The sequence below is a fragment of the Nicotiana tomentosiformis genome, chromosome 10, assembly GCF_000390325.3.
Source record: "Nicotiana tomentosiformis chromosome 10, ASM39032v3, whole genome shotgun sequence".
In the NCBI taxonomy this organism is placed as follows: Eukaryota; Viridiplantae; Streptophyta; class Magnoliopsida; order Solanales; family Solanaceae; genus Nicotiana; species Nicotiana tomentosiformis.
The window spans coordinates 7835944-7856577 of NC_090821.1; the positions used below are offsets into that span (position 1 = coordinate 7835944).

The following is a 20634-nucleotide window of genomic DNA, read 5'->3' on the forward strand; positions in this document are numbered from 1 at the left end:
GTATTCCTTATGGGAAGACCATGAATGGAAGATATGTTAGTCATTCTAGTGTTGGAGTTGGGATCAGTTACGGTGATTCTTGTGTTTGATGAATTTGGAGACTGGGAGTTCTCAGAAGTATATTATTTCGGGTTGCGGCTTGTTCGAGGTGAGTATTTTATTTTAACTCAGTGGAGGCACTAGTTGCGTTAATTATTTGTGATTGCTACGCGCTATAAGCGTGCATATATATAGGGTTTGAGCCAATGTGCGGGCATCGGGGCAAGTATTCATACTCGAAAGAATGCTTAGGCTATGATATGCCTGGAGTTGACTATTAAGCGTAAAGTTAAAGTGTTTTTCATATTCGTACCTTTGTTGAGAACTATCCGAGCTATACTTGAGGTTACAAAGAAGATGATTTCCTAAATAAACGGGGTAGTTACAAATTCTACGGTAAAAATTACCGATTTAAAGTGTGATAGCAGACTTTGCACATGCTTACACTATGGCGTGCTATTTATACCAGTCCAGGAGCATGAGAATCTTATTTCATTATCATATACAAGTGTACTTGTTTAATTGCTCCTGTATGATATGCTGGGACTGGAGGCCTATGACCATGCCAGGCGGTTCATATTATTGGCACGTGAGTTGTCCGTGCCGTGTGTGGGAATTCTATTTCTATTATAATTTATGTGATCTATTAATTTCCTTCCTCTACAATTATTCACATGCGCCTACGGTTATCCTCTTTATGAAATTTGAGGAGTTGGTTGTAACATTATGGTTGTGGTGGTGATTGTTGAACTTGCAATATGGTTCTCTTCCTTGAGACATCTCCCATATTTGGGTACACGGATTGCGTAGTGGTGGATGGAGTTATATTGATGAGGCGGGTCTATGGGATAGTTGTGTTTAATAATATAAGGTCATTGGACCTAGGATGCGTACTACCAGGCTTGATTATGGTATATTCGAGAGGATTATGGTTCTGGTTGGGGCAAGAGAGCTCCATGGCTAGTTGATCTGATGAGTGGTTATGAGTTTTTGATTGTTTCTTTCATCTATGGTAGTGTACGAAGGTTTTGGAATGAGGTTCTATTGAATGCGGGGTTTTATACTAGTACTTGGTTAGTTTTGAGTAGTTACTGTGATCAGAAATGGTGTTACGAGTATGCGAGTTATGTAGTATGTTATGCGATTATATTTGGGATTAGGTTATTGTTGGATACATCTTGTTCAGGCTTATACAATGTGTGGATGTGAGGTTCGGGTCTTGAAAAGAATTCTGGATGTTAGAAATTTGGCTCCAAGGTTTTTGGGCTAAGGTCAAATTAATGGTATTCAGTTATGTTCTGTGGTCAGGCCTATATAGAATAGGGTGACGTGAGATCACTCCGGGTATGTGCGTGGTAAGGTGGAATAGAGATTTGAAGGTTAAGAACAACTCTTGGCACGTTCTAGGAAGAACGTATGTTTAAGTGGGGGAGATTGTAACGACCCGACCGGTCGTTTTGAGCATTTACGCTCCTTTCAACTATTTGAAGTCTTGAATAACTTCCTACGAGGTATTATGACTTGTGTGAATTGTCAGTTTTGGTTTTAAGGTATTTCAGAGGTAGCTTGGAAGAATGAATTTCATATTGGAATTTACGTTAGAAAAGTTTACCGGATGTGGACTTATATATAAACGACCTCAGATTTAAATTCTGATGATTCCAATAGCTCCGTATGATGATTTTTGACTTAGGAGCGTGTCCGGAAAAGAATTTTGGAGGTTCGTAGTGGAATTAGGCTTGAAATGCCGAAAGTCGAATTTTCAAGAAGTTTGACCGGAGGTTTGACTTTTTGATATCGGGGTCGGAATCCGATTCTGAAAATTGAAATACCTCCGTTATGTCAATTGTGACTTGTGTGCAAAATTTGTGGTCAATCGGACGTGATTTGATAGGGTCCGGCTTGGTTTGTAGAAACTGGAAGTTTCAAAGTTCATTAGGCTTGAATCTATGTGTGATTCGTGTTTTTAGTGTTGTTGGATGTGATTTGAAGGCTTGAATAAGTTCGTATAATATTTTAGGACTTGTTGGTATATTTGGTTGAGGTCCCGGGGGTCTCGAGTGAGTTTTGGATGCTTAACAGATCGAATTTGGATTTGGAGGAGGAGCTGAAGTAGCTAGGCATCTGGTGTGATCGCACCTGCGCGAAAAAGGGTAGCAGGTGCGAGCTCGCGGATGCGAGGCATTAGTCGCAGAAGTGGAAATGCATGGGCTGGCCAGGCACCGCGGGTGCGAAAAATTTTGCCGCAGGTGCGGACATCGCAGGCACGAGAGTTTTCCGCGGGTGCGAAGAAATCACCGAGGGTGCGAAAACCCCTGGGCAGTACAAAAACAGAGGGGTTCCGAGCTTTTGCCATTTTTGGGCATTTCAAGCTCGGGCTAGGCGATTTTTGAGCAACGTTTTCACAGGAAAACTTGAGGTAAGTCCCTTGTGATCATTTCTACTCCATAATATTGAATTATCATCGAATAATCCGACTAGATTACATGTTTTTGAGGTGTAAATCGGGGGTTTGAACTTATGGATTTGAAAATAAGATTTAAAGATTTGGAGGTCGGGTTGAGGTCGAATTTTGGTAAAATTGGTATAGTTAGACTCGTGGTTGAATGCGCTTCCAGATTTTGTAACTTTTGTCGTGTTCCGAGACGTGGGCCCTACATGCGATTTTTGAGCTAAAATTTGGATTTTTATGAAAAATTAGTATTTTCTTATGGAATTAATTCCAATAAATTTTATTGACTGAATCTAATTATTTGTGGCTAGATTCGAGGCGTTTGGAGCCCAATTCACGAGGCAAAGACCTAGCAGAATAAAGAATTTCACGGCTTGAAGTAAGTAACATTTATAAATCTAGTCCTAAGGGTATAAAACCCCGATTTTTGTGTCATGTGACTATTTTGGAGGTGACGCACATGCTAGGTGACGGACATGTGGGCGTGCACCGAGGGGATTGTGACTGGGTCCGTCCCGTGGAAACTGTAAAGTTGAATAACATGTTAATAATGATGTTCTCTCTATGTGTTGTGGAAATTTGACTATAAGTCATTTTAGAAACCACGTTTAGGCTATATGTTGGTACTGTTGGGACCTACAGAGGTCGTGTACACGTTGAACTATCTGCTTAATTATTGTTTTGCACTCAGTCACAATTTACTTGTTTATTTTATCCAGTCTCTATTGTTCATTATTGATGCATCATATCATTGTTGTTTGGGCTGATTTCATGATTGTTGAGAGCCCGAGAGATTTGAGAGATTTATGACTGAGCAAGGCCGAGGGCCTGATTGTGAGATATTATACTATAGAACGTGAGTTGTCTGTGCGGATCCTTATATTATACTATAGCACGTGAGTTGTCCGTGCGGATCCTTATATTATACTATAGCACGTGAGTTATCCGTGCGGATCTAGATATTTATACTATGTCACGTGAGTTGTCCGTGCAACATGTGATTTGTTCGTGCAGGTTATAGCGCTTGGGCTGTAGGAGCCCCTCCGGAGTTTGTACACCCCCAGTGAGCGCGGGTACCCATTGAGTGTGAGTGCTGAGGGCTGAAAGTTGAGTGGTTGAGCTGTTGTGACGAGTTGAGTGACTGTTGCTTGAGAGGCTGTACTTGCTTTTCATTTGTTGTTGCATTTAGTTGCTATCTATCATTGTTGTGAAATTCTCTTAAAGATTTTATATTCGGATTACATGAACTTGAACTGCATAAAATTGATTTGACTTAAACTGCTAGATTTGAAGGCATGTCTATTCTTTGCTAGAAATACTGAAAGTAAACTATAACTGTGTAGCTCGTCACTATCTTCAGTTCTTTATTTATTAATGTTACTTGCTGAGTTGGTTGTAGTCATACTACATCATGCACTTCGTGTGCAGATCCAGGTGTTCCCGGTCATAGCAGGTGTTGATTCTCTCGCACCATTGATTTTCCAGAGATTCAGAGGTAACTACCGTGTTTCGCAGACCTTGTCTCTCCTTCCATATCTCCTTGTTTACTGTATTTGGTCTCAGACTATTATAGAGCGTATTTTCCAGACTTGTAATCATATTAGATGCTCATGTACTCAGTGACACCGGGTTTTGGGAGTGTTTATTTATGTATTTGTGAGTTTTTCTTCCGCTAAATTTAGATATTATGTTTTCAAACTTAAAAGATATGGTAGTTTATTGAGATTGTCGGCTTGCCTATTATTGAGATAGGCGCCATCACGACGGGTGATATTTTGGGTCGTGATAAGTTGGTATCAGAGCTCTAGGTAACATAGGTCTCACGAGTCATGGGCAGGTTTAGTAGAGTCTTGCGGAACGGTACGGAGACGTCTGTACTTATCTTCGAGAGGCTGCCGAAAACTTAGGAAAATTTTACTTTCTTGTACTCTATCGTGCGGAATTGATTCAGCTTGAAACATAACTTATTGAATTCCTTCCACGCATTTCGTATGCGCATATAAGCACTTGGTATTAGCTGTGCATCACCGGCTTGTGATTCTATGAAGGAGGTTCGAGTCTGTGTTTTGTTGATGGGCCAGTCTGGAGGACTTGAGGTCGGGGTTAGACTGCAGCTTAGGCTCGATAGTTTTAGTTGTGACAACTTGTACATATGGACCCCTATATCCGATAATATCCCCACGAGTAGGATTTGTGGCTCGATGAGCGATTGCATGGCTATATGGTAAGTATGATGTGACTGCGGGATGTGTTCAGATGGGTTGAATGTGACGAATAAAGTTTTCTTATGATCAAGAGTTTGCTATTGGGTACTTGATTTGACGTATATTCTCGAGTTGTGAGTATATTGAAGGATCTTTCACGTTGTTAAATTGTGGGACAAATTAAATTCTCATGTCTTGTCAATGAGTTTGGACTCAAGAAGAGTAAGTGATTGTGTAGTAATTGTGGTTGCGAATGGGCATTTCCAATGTTGATGGCTCGAGAAAGATGATCTTCGAAGAGGCTTAGAGTCGGTAACATTTTATTGGTTTAGGTGCGACATAGATGCATTTTGATTTGATGCAACATTTGGGCAGCAAAGTATGAGGGAAGACATGACTGGAAGTGTTTTGCAGTGGTTAAAGTACTAGCAGGTCAAGTAGGAGAAGTAGAGGTTGAGAAGTTGCTTAAAGGAGATGATTTAACCGAAGTAAGAGTGGCAAATTAGCATATGGATTATGTGGTAGGGTAGTCGCGCGCCTTGAGAAAGTGTAGAATGGTTTGGAATCATGATAGAATGTGATTTGTCCAAAGAACTTTATTTGGAGTGATGGTTACTGTACGAAGAACGATTGAATATGGCAGAAAGGAGTTTGTTTGAAATGAAGAGGGATGGGAAGATCTGATTATCGTTTCAGGTGCAATATGACTTCGGTTCGGAAGGTATTGTTGATCTTTTAGTTGATGTCAATTGGGAAAGTGCAGACTTAGACAAATGGTGGGCGAGCATGAGGCAACCTCAGTACTTGTAAGTGTCGAGCCTAACCTCGACGAAGTAGTGACGAGGCTAAGGCAAGGCACCTACAAATCAACCTGTACAATTTAACAGTGTATATGCAAATAACATAAATGAAGAACTAAACAGGAAATGTCATGAGGGGAACATACTGAGGGGAATGCAAGATAAAGAACTACAACAGAATGATAACCGGAGCAGTCAATATACCATGAATCAACAGGAATAGTGAATACAGTAAGGAAAAATGCACGGCATCACCCTTCTTGCTTTTATTCTCAATCTCACCATAAAATTAATAGAAGCAGCACGGCATCACCCTTCGTGCATTAACTCTCATATCATGGCACGACATCACCCTTCGTGTATTAACACTCACAATATGGCACAACATCACCCTTCGTGCCTTAACACTCACAATATGGTACGACATCACCCTTTTTGCATTAACACTCACAATATGGCACAATATCACCCTCCATGCATTAACACTCACAATATGGCACGACATCACTCTTCGTGCATTAACACTCTCCTTTACCATAATGCAATGCATAAATAACAACATGGAGATAGAATAACAAGTACAAACCTTACTTCAACATTTGGTTCCATAATATCGATCTCAACTTTGAAATAAAAACTCAATTATCACAAGAAAATCCGTAAACATGATAAGAACAATAAATTGAACAACGCTAGTATAACACGTAGCAATTTGGCATAGGAATGAGACAATATAAGAAAAATAGAGAAACATGGAAAACATGTAAATTGGTGGCGCATAAGTGCTCGTCACCTCATATATATGCCGCTCACATGAATTTCACTTAGCAAGTAATCTAAGGTTCCTAATACTCTCAAGCCAGGGTTAGACACAATACTTACCTCGCTCCGAAGGCCACTTAATTCTCAATCACAGCTTTTCCTTTGGAATTCACCTCCAAACCACTCGTATCTTTTTAAAAATGACTCAATAATATCAAATATTGCTAAAGGAATTAATTATATTTCATAAATTAAATTTCCCAAATTTTCCTCCAAAAAGTCGAAAAAATCGACCCCAGGCCCGCTTGGTCAAAATTCATGTTTCGGACCAAAATCCATTTACCCATTCATCCCCGAGCCCGAATATATAATTGGTTTTGGAATCCGACCTCAAATTGAGGTCTAAATCCCCAAATTCCCGAAATTCCTAGTTTCTACCCTAACCCCTAATTCTACCATGAAAACTCTAGATTTTAGGTTGAAAATTCAAGAAATGTAATGGGTAATTGAAAAAAATGGTTTAGAATTACTTACCATCAGTTTGGGGAAGAAATATCTCTTGAAAAATCGCCTCTCACCGTTTGGTTTTTGAGAAAAATGAGTTTTTGGCTAAAATCCCGTTTTTGGGTTCTGTTAAGTGCTGGGCGACAGTGTTCATCGCGTTCATGAGAGCACTGTCGCGTTCGCGAAGTGTATGGGCTGCCAAGCCTTCACGTTTGCGAGGCAGTGCTCGCGCTCGCGAGGTAGTGCTCGCGTTCGCGAGGCAGTGCTCGCGTTCACGTAGGATACCCTTCCCTGATCTTCGCGTTCTCGAGTCATTGTTCGCGTTCGCGATGAAGAAAAAGCTGTCTGCCCCTCCCCAGTGGCTAACACTACGCGTTCGTGATGGGCATGACGCGTTCGCGAAGGGTAACGCCCCCATCGCTTCGCGTTCGCGACCAAGCCTTCGCGTTCACGAAGAAGGAATCTTCAGCTGCCCAGTTTACTCTTCGTGTTCGCGAGAGTACCTTCGCGAACGCGAAGAAGGACATGCCAGAACACCTGCTGTAGCAAAATACTAGATTTCCAAAGTCCAAAATATCCCGTGACCTATCCGAAACTCACCCAAGCCCTCGGGGCTCCAAACCAAACATGCACACAAGTCTAAAAACATCATACGAACTTGCCTCGCGCGATCAAATTGCCAATATAACACCTAGAACTTTGGATTTAGCACCAAATCAAATGAAATTCTCATGAACACTTTAAAATTTCTATTTTCTCAATCGAAGGTCCGAATCACGTCAAATCAACTCCGTTTCTCACCAAATTTCTCAGACAGGTCTTAAATATCATAATAAACCTGTACCGGACTCTGGAACCAAAATAAGGATCCTGTACTAACAATTCCAAACATCAATTAATTCTTAAAAATAATTAATTTTCAGACTTTGAATTTTTATCAAAAATTCATAACTTGAGCTAGGGACCTCCGAATTCGATTCCGGCCATACGCCCAGGTCCCACCGGGACCGTCAAAACACAGATCCAGACCCGTTTACCAAAAATGTTGACCGAAGTCAACTAAAATCAACTTTTAAGGCAAAATTCTTATTTTCATTAGTTTTCAACAAAAAAACTTTTTCGGAAACCTGCCTGGACTGCGCATGCAAATCGAGGAGGGTAAAAATGAGATTTTTAAGGCTTAAGAGCGCATATTCGAGTTCTAAAATATAAGATGACCTTTTGAGTCATCACAATCTCCACCTCTAAAATAATCGTTCATCCTCGAACGGACATAGAAAAGTACCTGAGTTGGTGAAAAGGTGGGGATATCTACTCCGCATATCGTACTCGGACTCCCAAGCAGCTACCTCGATATGATGACCTCTCCACTGCACTCGAACTGAAAGATAACTCTTTGATGTCCGCTGGCGAACTTGCCGGGCTAGAATTGCCACCGGTTCCTCCTCGTAAGTCAAATCCTTGTCCAACTGGACAGAGCTGAAATCTAACACGTGGGACGGGTCACCATGATATTTTCGGAGCATAGACACATGGAATACCGGATGAACTGAGGATAACCCTGGAGGCAACGCAAGTCTATAAGCTACCTCCCCCACTCTCTCGAGGATCCCAAATGGCCCGATATACCTAGGACTCAACTTGCCCTTCTTCCCAACTCTCATAACACCCTTCATGGGCGATACCCGAAGCAATATTCTTTCTCCAACCATGAATGCAATATCACGAACTTTACGGTCGGCATAGTTCTTAGCCTAGACTGAGCTGTGCGAAGTCGATCCTGAACAATCTTGACCTTATCCAAGGCATCTTGTACCAAATCGGTACCTAATAACCGAGCCTCTTCCGGTTCAAACCAGCCAACTAGCGATCGACATCGCCTTCCGTATAATGCCTCATATGGAGCCATCTGAATGCTCGACTGGTAGCTGTTATTGTAGGCAAATTTCGCTAACAACAAGAACTGATCCCAAGAACCTCCAAAGTCAATAACACAGGCGCTGGGCATATACTCCAAGATCTGAATAGTACGCTCGGACTGCCCGTCCGTCTGAGGATGGAATGCTGTGCTCAACTCAACCCGCGTACCCAACTCACGTTGTGCTTCCCTCCAAAAGTGCGAGGTAAACTGTGTACCTCGATCTGAAATAATAGACACGGGCACCCCGTGAAGGCGGACAATCTCACGAATGTAAATTTTAGCTAACCTTTCTGAAGAATATGTAGCGCCACTGGAATGAAATGTGCTGACTTGGTCAACCTGTCCACAATGACCCCAAACTGCATCAAATTTTCTCTGAGTCCGTGGGAGTCCAACAACAAAATCCATAGTGATACGCTCCCATTTCCATTCAGGAATTTCTAACTTCTGAAGCAACCTACCAGGTCTCTGATGCTCGTACTAAACTTGCTGACAATTCAGACACCGAGCTACATATGCAACTATATCCTTTTTCATTCTCCTCCACCAATAATGTTGCCGCAAATCTTGATACATTTTGGCGATACCTGGATGAATAGAATACCTAGAATTGTGTGCCTCTTCAAGATTTAATTCATGAAGCCCATCCACATTAGGCACACAAATACGACCCTGCATTCGCAGAATTCCATCGTCCCCCACAGCAACTTGTTTGGCATCACCGTGCCGCACCGTGTCCTTAAGGACAAGTAAACGAAAATCATCGTGCTGCCTCTTTCTGATGCGCTCATATAAAGAAGACCGAGCGACTGTGCAAGCTAGAACTCGACTGGGTTCTGAAATATCTAACCTCATGAATTGGTTAGCCAAAATCTAAACATATGCAGCTAATGGCCTCTCACCAACCGGAATATACGCAAGACTGCCCATACTCACAGCCTTTCTACTCAAAGCATCGGCCACCACATTGGCCTTTTCAGGGTGATACAAAATGGTGATATCATAGTCTTTCAACAACTCCAACCATCTTCTCTGCCTAAAATTAAGATCTTTTTGTTTGAACAGGTACTGAAGGCACCGATGATCAGAAAACACCTCACATGAGACACCGTAGAGGTAATTCCTCCAAATCTTCAGCGCATGAACAATGGTTAACAGTTCTAAGTCATGAACATGATAATTCTTCTCGTGAACTTTCAATTGCCGCGACGCATATGTAATTACCTTTCCATCTTGCATTAATACTGCACCAAGCCCAATGTGAGAGGCGTCACAATATACCATATACGATCCTGAACCTGTGGGTAATACCAACACTAGCGTTGTAGTCAAAGCCGTCTTGAGCTTCTAAAAGCTCATCTCACACTCGTCTAACCATCTAAATGGGGCACCCTTCTGGGTCAATCTGGTCTTAATAGTTGTTCATAATCAATTACAGACTCATCAATTAATTTCATGTTAACAAAAATCTCGTTTCAAACCTTCACAATACTAATAACGAGATGCGAGGCATGAAGACCTCATAATTATTTTCCCGAATTAACGAGTCACTTTTAACGCCACCTAGGCGGGCACCTACCTCGTAGGTTACAACTCAATATTACAACACGAATTTGGCAAGTATGCACAGAGAATTTCATACAAATATTTTTAAATAAGCCTAGCCGGCATGACTCCCTATTAGTACTATCGTACAAGTTTAATTTCACAAGGAAGAATTTAAACACAAGAATTTTTATCACAAGGATCTCGTCCTTATATAACTTCCACCGCAGCTCATAGCCCGGTTTAAACATATCAATTAATTTTAAAATACGAGGACCTCAGCCTCAGTTCTGAATCACAAGTAATATGCACATCTTGCCAATCAAAACTTTCCATTTTCTCTTTTTAAATAACTTTCGTTAAACAAAATCACAACACATAATGAACCCCACACCGGTAGGGCATATAATTCACAATTTGTAATTAATTATCCGTAAATTACATCAAAACTTACCGAAATGAGTAACAGAAAGCCACATTTAACCTCACAGCTCTTATCAGTGACCAACATGGAATGCTAGACGTAGTTAGCTCCATAGAATCTCCCAACAGGAGTAAACACATAAGTAGATTATAGAATTACGAAGCTTTCTCATAATTGGCGCACAATAGGAGGACTCTTCTTGATACTCAGAACCGAATAAAGTTAAGGAAATTATTTCTTTATTTTAAATCGAGGTCGTACCTATAACGACACCATCTGATGTAACGACCTCCACCATACCATAAAACAATATAACAACGTTTGGGTCTCCACCTCTAGGACGCCTTATACCCGCCTGTCCTCTACCCTTAACTGGTTGTGTGGGTGGTGTAGTAACTGCAATGGGGCACGTAGTCTGAGTGCTTTGATGAAATATGCCTCTCCCAAGTTTGGGACAATTTTCTCATGATGTGCCTAGTATCACCGCATTCATAATATCCCATTTGCGGGTTTGGCTTCTCATACTAAGTCTGTGCTAGATGATTAGAATAACCACTGTAGGACACTTACGTCAGTGGTGCATTAAAAGAACTTACTTGAGCACCTCGATTAATCCAATGTGCGAACTGGGCTGGCCGACTACTCGAGCCCCTGCCCTAATGATTTATACTCGCAGAGTAGAATCCACTGAATCCCCCAGAACCTCGAGATGTCTTGGTCTCCTTAGTTTCCTTTTTTCCTCACCCCAAACACGTTCTAATATCTTGGAAATTTCTACCGCTAGTGGAAATGAAGTATCAGCTTGTAGCTCCCGAGTCATACAAAATTTTACGATCATAATTAAGTCCTTTAATGAGTCTGTGGACTCGTTATCTGGCTGTAGGAAGCAAAGTAGGAATATGACGGGCTAACTTATTGAACCCGATGGCATATTATGACACCGTCACGGTGACCTGACGCAATCGTTCAAACCCTATGCGTCATGCATTATGGAGAGTCCGGGAAACAAACTCTTTCAAAAGCATTTCTGAGAACCGAGCCAAGTGGGCGGTGTTGTATTGACTGGTCTGCCCTCTTCATAGGCTTGCCACGGACACCTGTGGAGAATTATTTCTCCCAAGGCCAATTTCTTCTTTTGTTATGCTGACTCAACACTGTCGAGCTGACCTATTTCTTAACATACTCTTCGATTCTTCTTTGGGGTAACCCTCACCCCCATTTATACACAACGATCATATAAGTAGAGATACATACAGGCAAATCTTGGCACGAACCACATAGTCCAGAATCTCGTCAACCACTGTACTTCCTCCGAAGCACTCCGAAATCCGCAACCATGACGTCCATACTGAGTAGACATTCTATAGATTTAAAGTTGTTTCTATAACTCCTTTGATACTGAAGTATAGGATTATTAAGTAGGCAGACATACCGCAAGTCCCAATCTTATCCTCTACAAAATCTCAAGCCTTAAACACATGTAATTTTTTTTGGGAGAACCTTTCAGTACCACATATATACATTTCCAGCCAAAACTGATATGACACATGACTCGCAATCCATTCATTGATAGTGGACTCCCCCACTCGGCGCGAAGTCATAGTTCACCACGTCCGATGGTCCACAATATTAACCTCCACAACTCGTATAAATCAACCAGATACCAAGGTACGTTGCACCCTCCACATTATTCACTGGATGATCTCTTTATACGTCTGCATCTTCAGTCAGAATCACACGTTGAGGCATTGTTTGAGCATCTCTGGCTCCCTCGTAGTTCAACTACGGCATCACGAACCATCGACGCACAACTGATATCGAGTGCGCAATGTCATACAAGAGTGGATACAAAGGAATACGAGATATAGTTTTCAAGCAAAAATCAATGCCGCACGATAAGGAATGAAAGAAGTGATATTGTTCTTAAACTTCATAGCCTCTGAGAGATAAGTACAGACGTCTCCGTACCGATCCTTCAGACTCTTCTAAGTTTGCTCGTGACTCGTGAGACCTATGTAACCTAGTGCTCTGATACCAACTGTCACGACCCGAAATTTTTCACCGACGGGACCGTGATGGCGCCTAACATTTCACTTGGCAGGCAAGCCAATGTTAGAGAATCATTAAACCAATTCCTTATTTCCATTCAGTAAATAACAATAATTAACTAAGATGAAATATAATAAGTGCGGAATATCATAAAACTATATCAATTACTACCACCCGAATCTGGAGTCATAATTCACGAGCATTCTAGAATTTGCTACAAGTAATAGTCAGAAAGAAATAAAACTGTCTGAATGAAAGAAACAATAGAACAAAAAAGATAGACGGGGACTTCAAGGTCTGTGAACGCCGACAAATCTACCTTGAGTCTCTGGACAGCGGACTAATAGCAAAATCTCGATCAACCTGATCCGGTATCAAAAACTGCACAGAAAGTGCAGAGTGCAGTATCAGTACAACTGACCCCATGTACTGGTAAGTGTCGAGCCTAACCTCGACGAAGTAGTGACGAGGCTAAGGCAAGGAACCTACAAATCAACCTGTACAATTTAACAGTGTATATGCAAATAACAGAAATGAAGAACTAAACAGGAAATGTCGGGAGGGGAACATGCTGAGGGGAATGCAAGATAAAGAACTATAACAGAATGATAACCGGAGCAGTCAAAATACCATGAATCAACAGGAATAGTGAATACAGTAAGCAAAAATGCACGACATCACCCTTCGTGCTTTTACTCTCAATCTCACCATAAAATTAATATAAACAACACGGCATCACCCTTCGTGCATTAACTCTCATATCATGGCACGGCATCACCCTTCGTGCATTAACACTCACAATATGGCACGGCATCACCCTTCGTGCATTAACACTCACAATATGGCACAACATCACCCTTCGTGCCTTAACACTCACAATATGGCACGACATCACCCTTCGTGCATTAACACTCACAATATGGCACAGAATCACCCTTCGTGCATTAACACTCACAATATGGCACGGCATCACCCTTCGTGCATTAACACTCTCCCTTACTATAATGCAATGCATAAATAACAACAGGGAGATAGAATAACAAGTACAAACCTTACTTCAACATTTGGTTCCATAATATCGATCTCAACTTTGAAATAAAAACTCAATTATCACCAAAAAATCTGTAAACATGATAAGAACGATAAATTGAACAACACTAGTATAACATGTAGCAATTTGGCATATGAATGAGACAATATAAGAAAAGCCGAGAAACATAGAAAACAGGTAAATTGGTGGCGCATAAGTACTCGTCACCTCACATATACGCCGCTCATATGAATTTCACTTAGCAAGTAATCTAAGGTTCCTAATTCTCTCAAGTTAGGGTTAGACACAACACTTACCTCGCTCCGAAGGCCACTTAATTCTCAATCACAGCTTTTCCTTTGGAATTCACCATCAAACCACTCGTATCTTTTCAAAAATGACTCAATAATATCAAATATTACTAAAGGAATCAATTATATTGCATAAATTAAACTTCCCAAATTTTCCTCCAAAAAGTCGAAAAAATCGACCCCAGGCCTGCTTGGACAAAACCCGAGGTTCGGACCAAAATCCATTTACCCATTCATCCCCGATCCCGTATATATAATTGGTTTTGGAATCCGACCTCAAATTGAGGTCTAAATCTCTAAATTTTCAAAATCCCTAGTTTCTACCCTAAGCCTTAATTCTACCATGAAAACTCTAGATTTTAGGTTGAAAATTCAAGAAATGTAATGGGTAATCGAAAGAAAATGGTTTAGAATTACTTACCAACAGTTTAGGGAAGAAATGACTCTTGAAAAATCACCTCTCATAGTTTGGTTTTTGAGAAAAATGAGTTTTTGTGTTCTGTTAAGTGCTGGGTGACAGTGTTCATCGCGTTCGCGAGAGCACTGTCACGTTCGCAAAGTGTATGGGCTGCCAATCCTTCGCGTTCGTGAGGTAGTGCTCGCGTTTGCGTAGGCTACCCTTCTCTGGTCTTCGCGTTCGTGAGTCATTGTTTGTGTTCGCGATGAAGAAAAAGTTGTCTGCCCCTCCCCAGTGCCTAACACTACGCGTTCACGATGGGCCTGTCACATTCGCGAAGGGTAATGCCCCCATCGCTTCGCGTTCGCGACCAAGCCTTCGTGTTCGCGAAGAAGGAATCCTCAGCTGCCCAGTTTACTCTTCACGTTCGCGAGAGTACCTTCGCAAACGCGAAGAAAGACATGTCAGAACACCTCCTGCAGCAAAATACCAGATTTCCAAAGTCCAAAACATCCCGTGACCTATCCTAAACTCACCCGAGCCCTCGGGACTCCAAACCAAACATGCACACAAGTATAATAATATCATATGAACTTGCTCGCGCAATCAAATCGCCAAAATAACACCTAGAACTACAGATTTAGCACCAAATCAAATGAAATTCTCAAGAACACTTTAAAATTTCTATTTTCTCAACCGAAGGTCCGAATCACGTCAAATCAACTCCGTTTCTCACCAAATTTCTCAGACATGTCTTAAATATCATAATGAACCTATACCGGGCTCCGGAACCAAAATACAGATCCGGTACTAACAATGCCAAACATCAATCAATTCTTAAAAATAATTAATTTTCAAACATTTAATTTTTATCCAAAATTCATAACTTGAGTTAGGGACCTCCGAATGCGATTCCGAGAAAACGCCCAGGTCCCATAATTCGATACGGATCCACCGGGACTGTCAAAATACGGATCCAGACCCACTTACCAAAAATATTGACCGAAATCAACTAAAATTAATTTTTAAGAAAAACATTCTTATTTTCATTAGTTGTCAACATAAAAGCTTTTCCGAAAACCTGCTCCGGACTGCACACGCAAATCGAGGAGGGTAAAATGAGATTTTTAAGGCTTAAGAGCGCAGATTTGAGTTCTAAAACATAAGATGACCTTATGGGTCATCACAAATACGCTCCTCTATCTCTTTCCTCAATATTTCCTCACACGCATTGCTAGTAGAATCTTGAAAATAATTGAATGACGACGACTGACAGATATGAGAGCCCATGTAACCAACTATAAAAACAAAAAATAAATTGAGGGTGAGAATTCGACGGATACAATAACATATCCAATGTATTCTCACAGTGTGGGGTCTGGGAGGGTAATATATACGCAGACGTTACCTACCCCTACCTTGTGGAGGTAGAGATGATGTTTCCGTTAGCTCTCTTCTTACTTCCAACTCCAACACGCGCCTTCGAGCAACCTCTTCTGCAATAATCTCTTTCCTAATACACTCCTTCTCTATCTCTTCCCTCAATATTGACTCATGGGCATTGCTAATAGAGTCTTGAAAATGACGACCAATATGAGGGGCCATGTAACCAACTATAAAAACAAAACAAATAAAGAGAGTGAAAATTTTGCGCTTTTTCTAGGATAGAAACTGAAAATACAATAACAATATATCCAGTGTGATCCCACAAGTGAGTTATGGGAAGGGTAGTATATGTGTAGACTCTCATCTTGTGCATATAGGGATGTTGTTTCTGATGGAAACCAGGCGCAAGGAAAGCCCAGATAGAAACTTAAAAAAAAATGCCAGGTCCGGAGAAGGGCCAGACTACAATCTTACCCTAGATTTCTTCAAGAGATTATTTCTGCGGGTCGAACCTGTGACCTCCTGACCACATGACAGTAACTTTACTAGTTTCGCCAGGCCTTCATTTCAGAGACTAAAAATATTTTCAAATATTATTACAAACCTGAGAATGGGATGGTTTGTTGATCAGTGGAAGGAGTGAGGCCTAAAATCTGATGTTGTATTATATTCCTTGATGTTGAAGGTTGTTGATCAGATTCAGGGGATGTAAAATCCTTCATTGCTATTTCTGTGATGAGAGTTTTCGAGGAAGGTGAAGAGCGCGTAAGGCACTGTTTGAGTTGGAAGTGTAGTTTATGACAGTTATAATTTGAAACCGAATCATATCGAGTTTAATTAGGTATAGCATTGGTATAACATTTTAAGAAATCGAATATCGAACTAAAATATCTAAATAGTGTACCGCACAAATAGACAAACATCCCTAACTGTAATTATGGAATAATTTTGGAAAGGTAATCTTTAATTTTGGTTAACATATTTCGATATTTTTGACAAGATGCCTGGGTTCCATGATTTTCTTCCAAAGCTTCCTTCTCTTGTCAATAGATTCATGATCATACTTATATAAATTCGTACTCATCTTGAGTTGTTAGCTTCTGTGAAGTTTTTCCTGAAATATATATATATATATATATATATATAATATTTATTCATCCTAGACGATTTTGTATTACAATAATTGGTCTTAAATTCGTTTGGATTGAAAATCACTAACAAGAGAAGACAATTGAGTTTATACTTTTAGATGCAATTTTGTCATAACATCACTTTTTCATCTTATTCAAGTTTCTCTTGGTACGAAGTGTTATGGTCTTTTTATTAAAGTTACATTGGGTTTTTTATATTTTAAATCTTTTGTTTTTCATATTCAAGTCACATATATCTATCTATATTATATTAAAAAGACGACAATCTTTAGCAAAATATCGTTCGCCTTTTTTACCCCTTTAAAAATACTATATTAAAAGCACGAAAGTGCTTAGCGAAATGTCGTTCGCCTTTTTTATCCATTTAAAAATAAAGTTCACGCTGAAGAAAATAGTCATTTAATTAATTGGAAACAAAAGTTACACCAAATCTAAAAGGGCAAAAATGTGGGCGGGGTTCGAACGTGGGACCCAGAAACAAAATTGGGCAGCATAAAGTTGTTGGGTGAATAAGTGTGTGGTGATGGTTAATGACATAAGCCTAAGGGTAGTTTAGTCAAGGAGTTCAAAATGTTATAGCTAAGCTACAGTAAGATTCGTTTTTAAGCAATCATATTCTTCCATTTGAACTAAAATGACTAGTTTACCCTTTCAATCCCAAGCACACATGTTGACTTGCTGCCTACTTATTCTCAAAGAGAATATGTTTATTACTATTTCTAAATATTATTTAATAAATATTTTTACTCTGTCTGTTACATTTAGTTTTATGTCTTATTTTCTATTTTAGTCTATGTAAAAAAGAATACCTAATTTTATATTAGTAAATTTTTAATATCAACAATTACAGCTTGCGAAGTTCCCTTATAGAATGACATAACATGTTTAAAATCAAAAAATTCGAAGGAAATTTTTTGTATTATACACATATTTATTATAAAACTGTAATATTCAAAAGTCTTCTTTATTCTTTACATTTTAAAAATTTGTTCCCCCATCAAACTATAATAACATCAACAACGGCTTAGAGCTTGTTTGGATCAATTATAAGAATTTTTACTTCTTTCTTTAAGTTCAACTCATATTCTCAATATAGCAAAATAAAATAAATGTGAAAGTCAAAAAAAAGTTATATATATATATATATAATATAAATTAATAATAATAACATATACTAACAAATATTTTCCCATAATAAGCTTAATTTGGTAATATAGAAGATAATATGGACAGAGCAGGAATGACTAAATTTAGAATTAGTCTAAAGAGAAGGACATTGGCCAAGTTAGAATTGAATAATGTAGAATTTTTACACTGTCGAATTCATCTCCACCAATTTCCTTCCAAGACAAATTTCTACACTTTCTTAACATTTTTATCTCTATTTTGTGTAAATTATATGATTAGCATCCATCAATACCTACAATTATTCACCTAATTAGTGTTTAATTATGACATCATAATTATTATCCAACTATAAGAATTTACTAGCTTGGCTTTATGTTGCAACTCATTACTGGAATAAATGATTTATAACTAATCATATGTATCTAATGTTAGGGGAACGTTTTCTCTCTTTCTCACGTTATAATTGTATTAGGTAAAATATGTTATGGTACGTGGCCGCCCAAGAAAAGGACACGTGGAACCTAAGTCGGAAGGATGAAAAATCGGACGCAGTTATCCCGTATGTTACCGGAAAAGATAACGATCATGAAGGCATTGTATACTCTGTGTCCTGTAGCATTCAATGAGGAATATTCCACAACATTAAGAGCAACGGCCCGTTACAGAGAATTTGGCATTTATGTTCACCGTTACGTCTCCATCAATGCTCCTCATAATTGACATTAAAGAAGGGCACGGCCCTAGTACCTTCTTCATAGCTATAAATAATAAGATCAATGATCATTGTAAGTGACATGAATTTTCTGTCTAACTTGTACTACATTCTATACAGAATTTAAATACCATTCTGCTTTCTCACTTTTTGATCTCATCATTATTGTGCCCGGAAACCCTGTTCCCGAACTCGTCAGCTCTGTCATTTCATCTGCATTATAAGGCTAAATACTTTATATTTCATCAGTTATTTCGTTACTTTTTGGATCAAATTAAATCACTGATCTAAAAACCACGAACTAATTCAACTGTACCGTTTTGCAGGTAAACAATAATCATTTATTTTGAGAGGTTATTCACTCCTCTTGATTATCATCATCAACCTCACTAGCTCCATTAGGAGCAACTAATAAAAGGGTTGACAATTGCTAAATACAAATGCTCAAGCTGTAAGTATTGATTATGGGATATACTGAATAAATTATTGACTCATATGAGGAAAATATTTGTAATATATTGTTGACTTCTATGAGGAATATTGATTATTACATGATAATATGCCAACTAAGGTGCATTCAGTTTCCCTTTATCCATGCGTTAAGACGCTAAGATATTATAACTCCCAAACCAATACATAAATGAGTTATGTAAAAAAACACACAGTAGCAAAAACTTGATTCAACTCCAAACCCTCTTTAAATAGTAGTACATGTTTACACTCAATCCACACAATTGGTCTCTTGCATTCTTTTGTAAGAACAATTGTCTTTGTTTTTATAGTTCTAGACATGGCAAAACAGCCTAGCATGGGAAGGAAAAAGATAAAAATTGCAAAAATAGAGATGAAGAATCACCTCCAAGTTACCTTCTCCAAACGCCGTTCAGGACTTTTCAAGAAAGCTAGTGAATTATGTACACTGTGTGGAGTTGAAATCGCCATTATAGTTTTCTCCCCTGCGAAAAACGTTTACTCTTTTAGCCACCCTAATGTTGAGTCCATTATTGATAGGTTTCTTTCAAGAAATCCTCATTCAATAATCTCCAATCGACTTCATTTCGTCGAGGGTCAACGACATGTCAATGTCCTTGACCTCAACTTGAAACTCACTCAAATTCTTGCTCAGCTTGAAGTTGAGAAGAAAAAGGGAGAAACACTTGATCAAATGAGGAAAACTAGGCAAAACGAATATTGGTGGGAAGCCCCTATAAGTAAACTTGCTTTACATGAGCTTGAGCATTTAAAGGATTCAATGGAAGACTTGAACAAGAATGTAACCACTCATCAGAATAGTATTTGTTCCTCTTTCATTGCAAATGGTGTTGGGATTTTTGATAACTATGACATCAAGCCATTTATGTATGCATCAAATTACACTCATAACCATACCTTGGATTATGATCATGGATTCTTTTAGTATTTCCCCCCTTCTTTTATTTTGGTTAAGTTAATCTAGCCGGCACCTCACTGGTGGCCTTTGGTATAAGTTTTTTATTTATCAGTTTGTGTATTGCAATTAAGCAACAACAAGATGTTGGCTGATCTCAATAGACGTTTCATTATTAAATGATATTAATATAGCATAATGTTTCTTCCGTATCCTAATTATAGACAGTTACCTTTATAATTATCTTTTAGGTAACCTGACTATATAAACAAATTCGTTAACTACCAAATCAGTAAGTAACTAACCCGGCTCGGTGAGCGAGGGCTTGCATGGAGGCGGCATCGCGACCACAGGCTTGGACGTCACTTCAACATTTCTCTGCTTTTTTGAGGCCCGAGTGAAGGCATATATGTCAAGCAGATATGCTATTGA

At 39.4% G+C, this 20634-nt stretch overlaps 1 protein-coding gene across 1 annotated transcript; it reads left to right on the plus strand.

The window, feature by feature from the left end:
* The first annotated feature begins 19605 nt into the window (after positions 1-19605).
* LOC104093055 (agamous-like MADS-box protein AGL62) lies at positions 19606-20232 on the plus strand. Its single transcript, XM_009598776.3, has one exon. It carries the CDS (start codon positions 19606-19608, stop codon positions 20230-20232), a length of 627 nt encoding a protein of 208 aa, XP_009597071.3.
* The last annotated feature ends 402 nt before the right edge of the window (positions 20233-20634 follow it).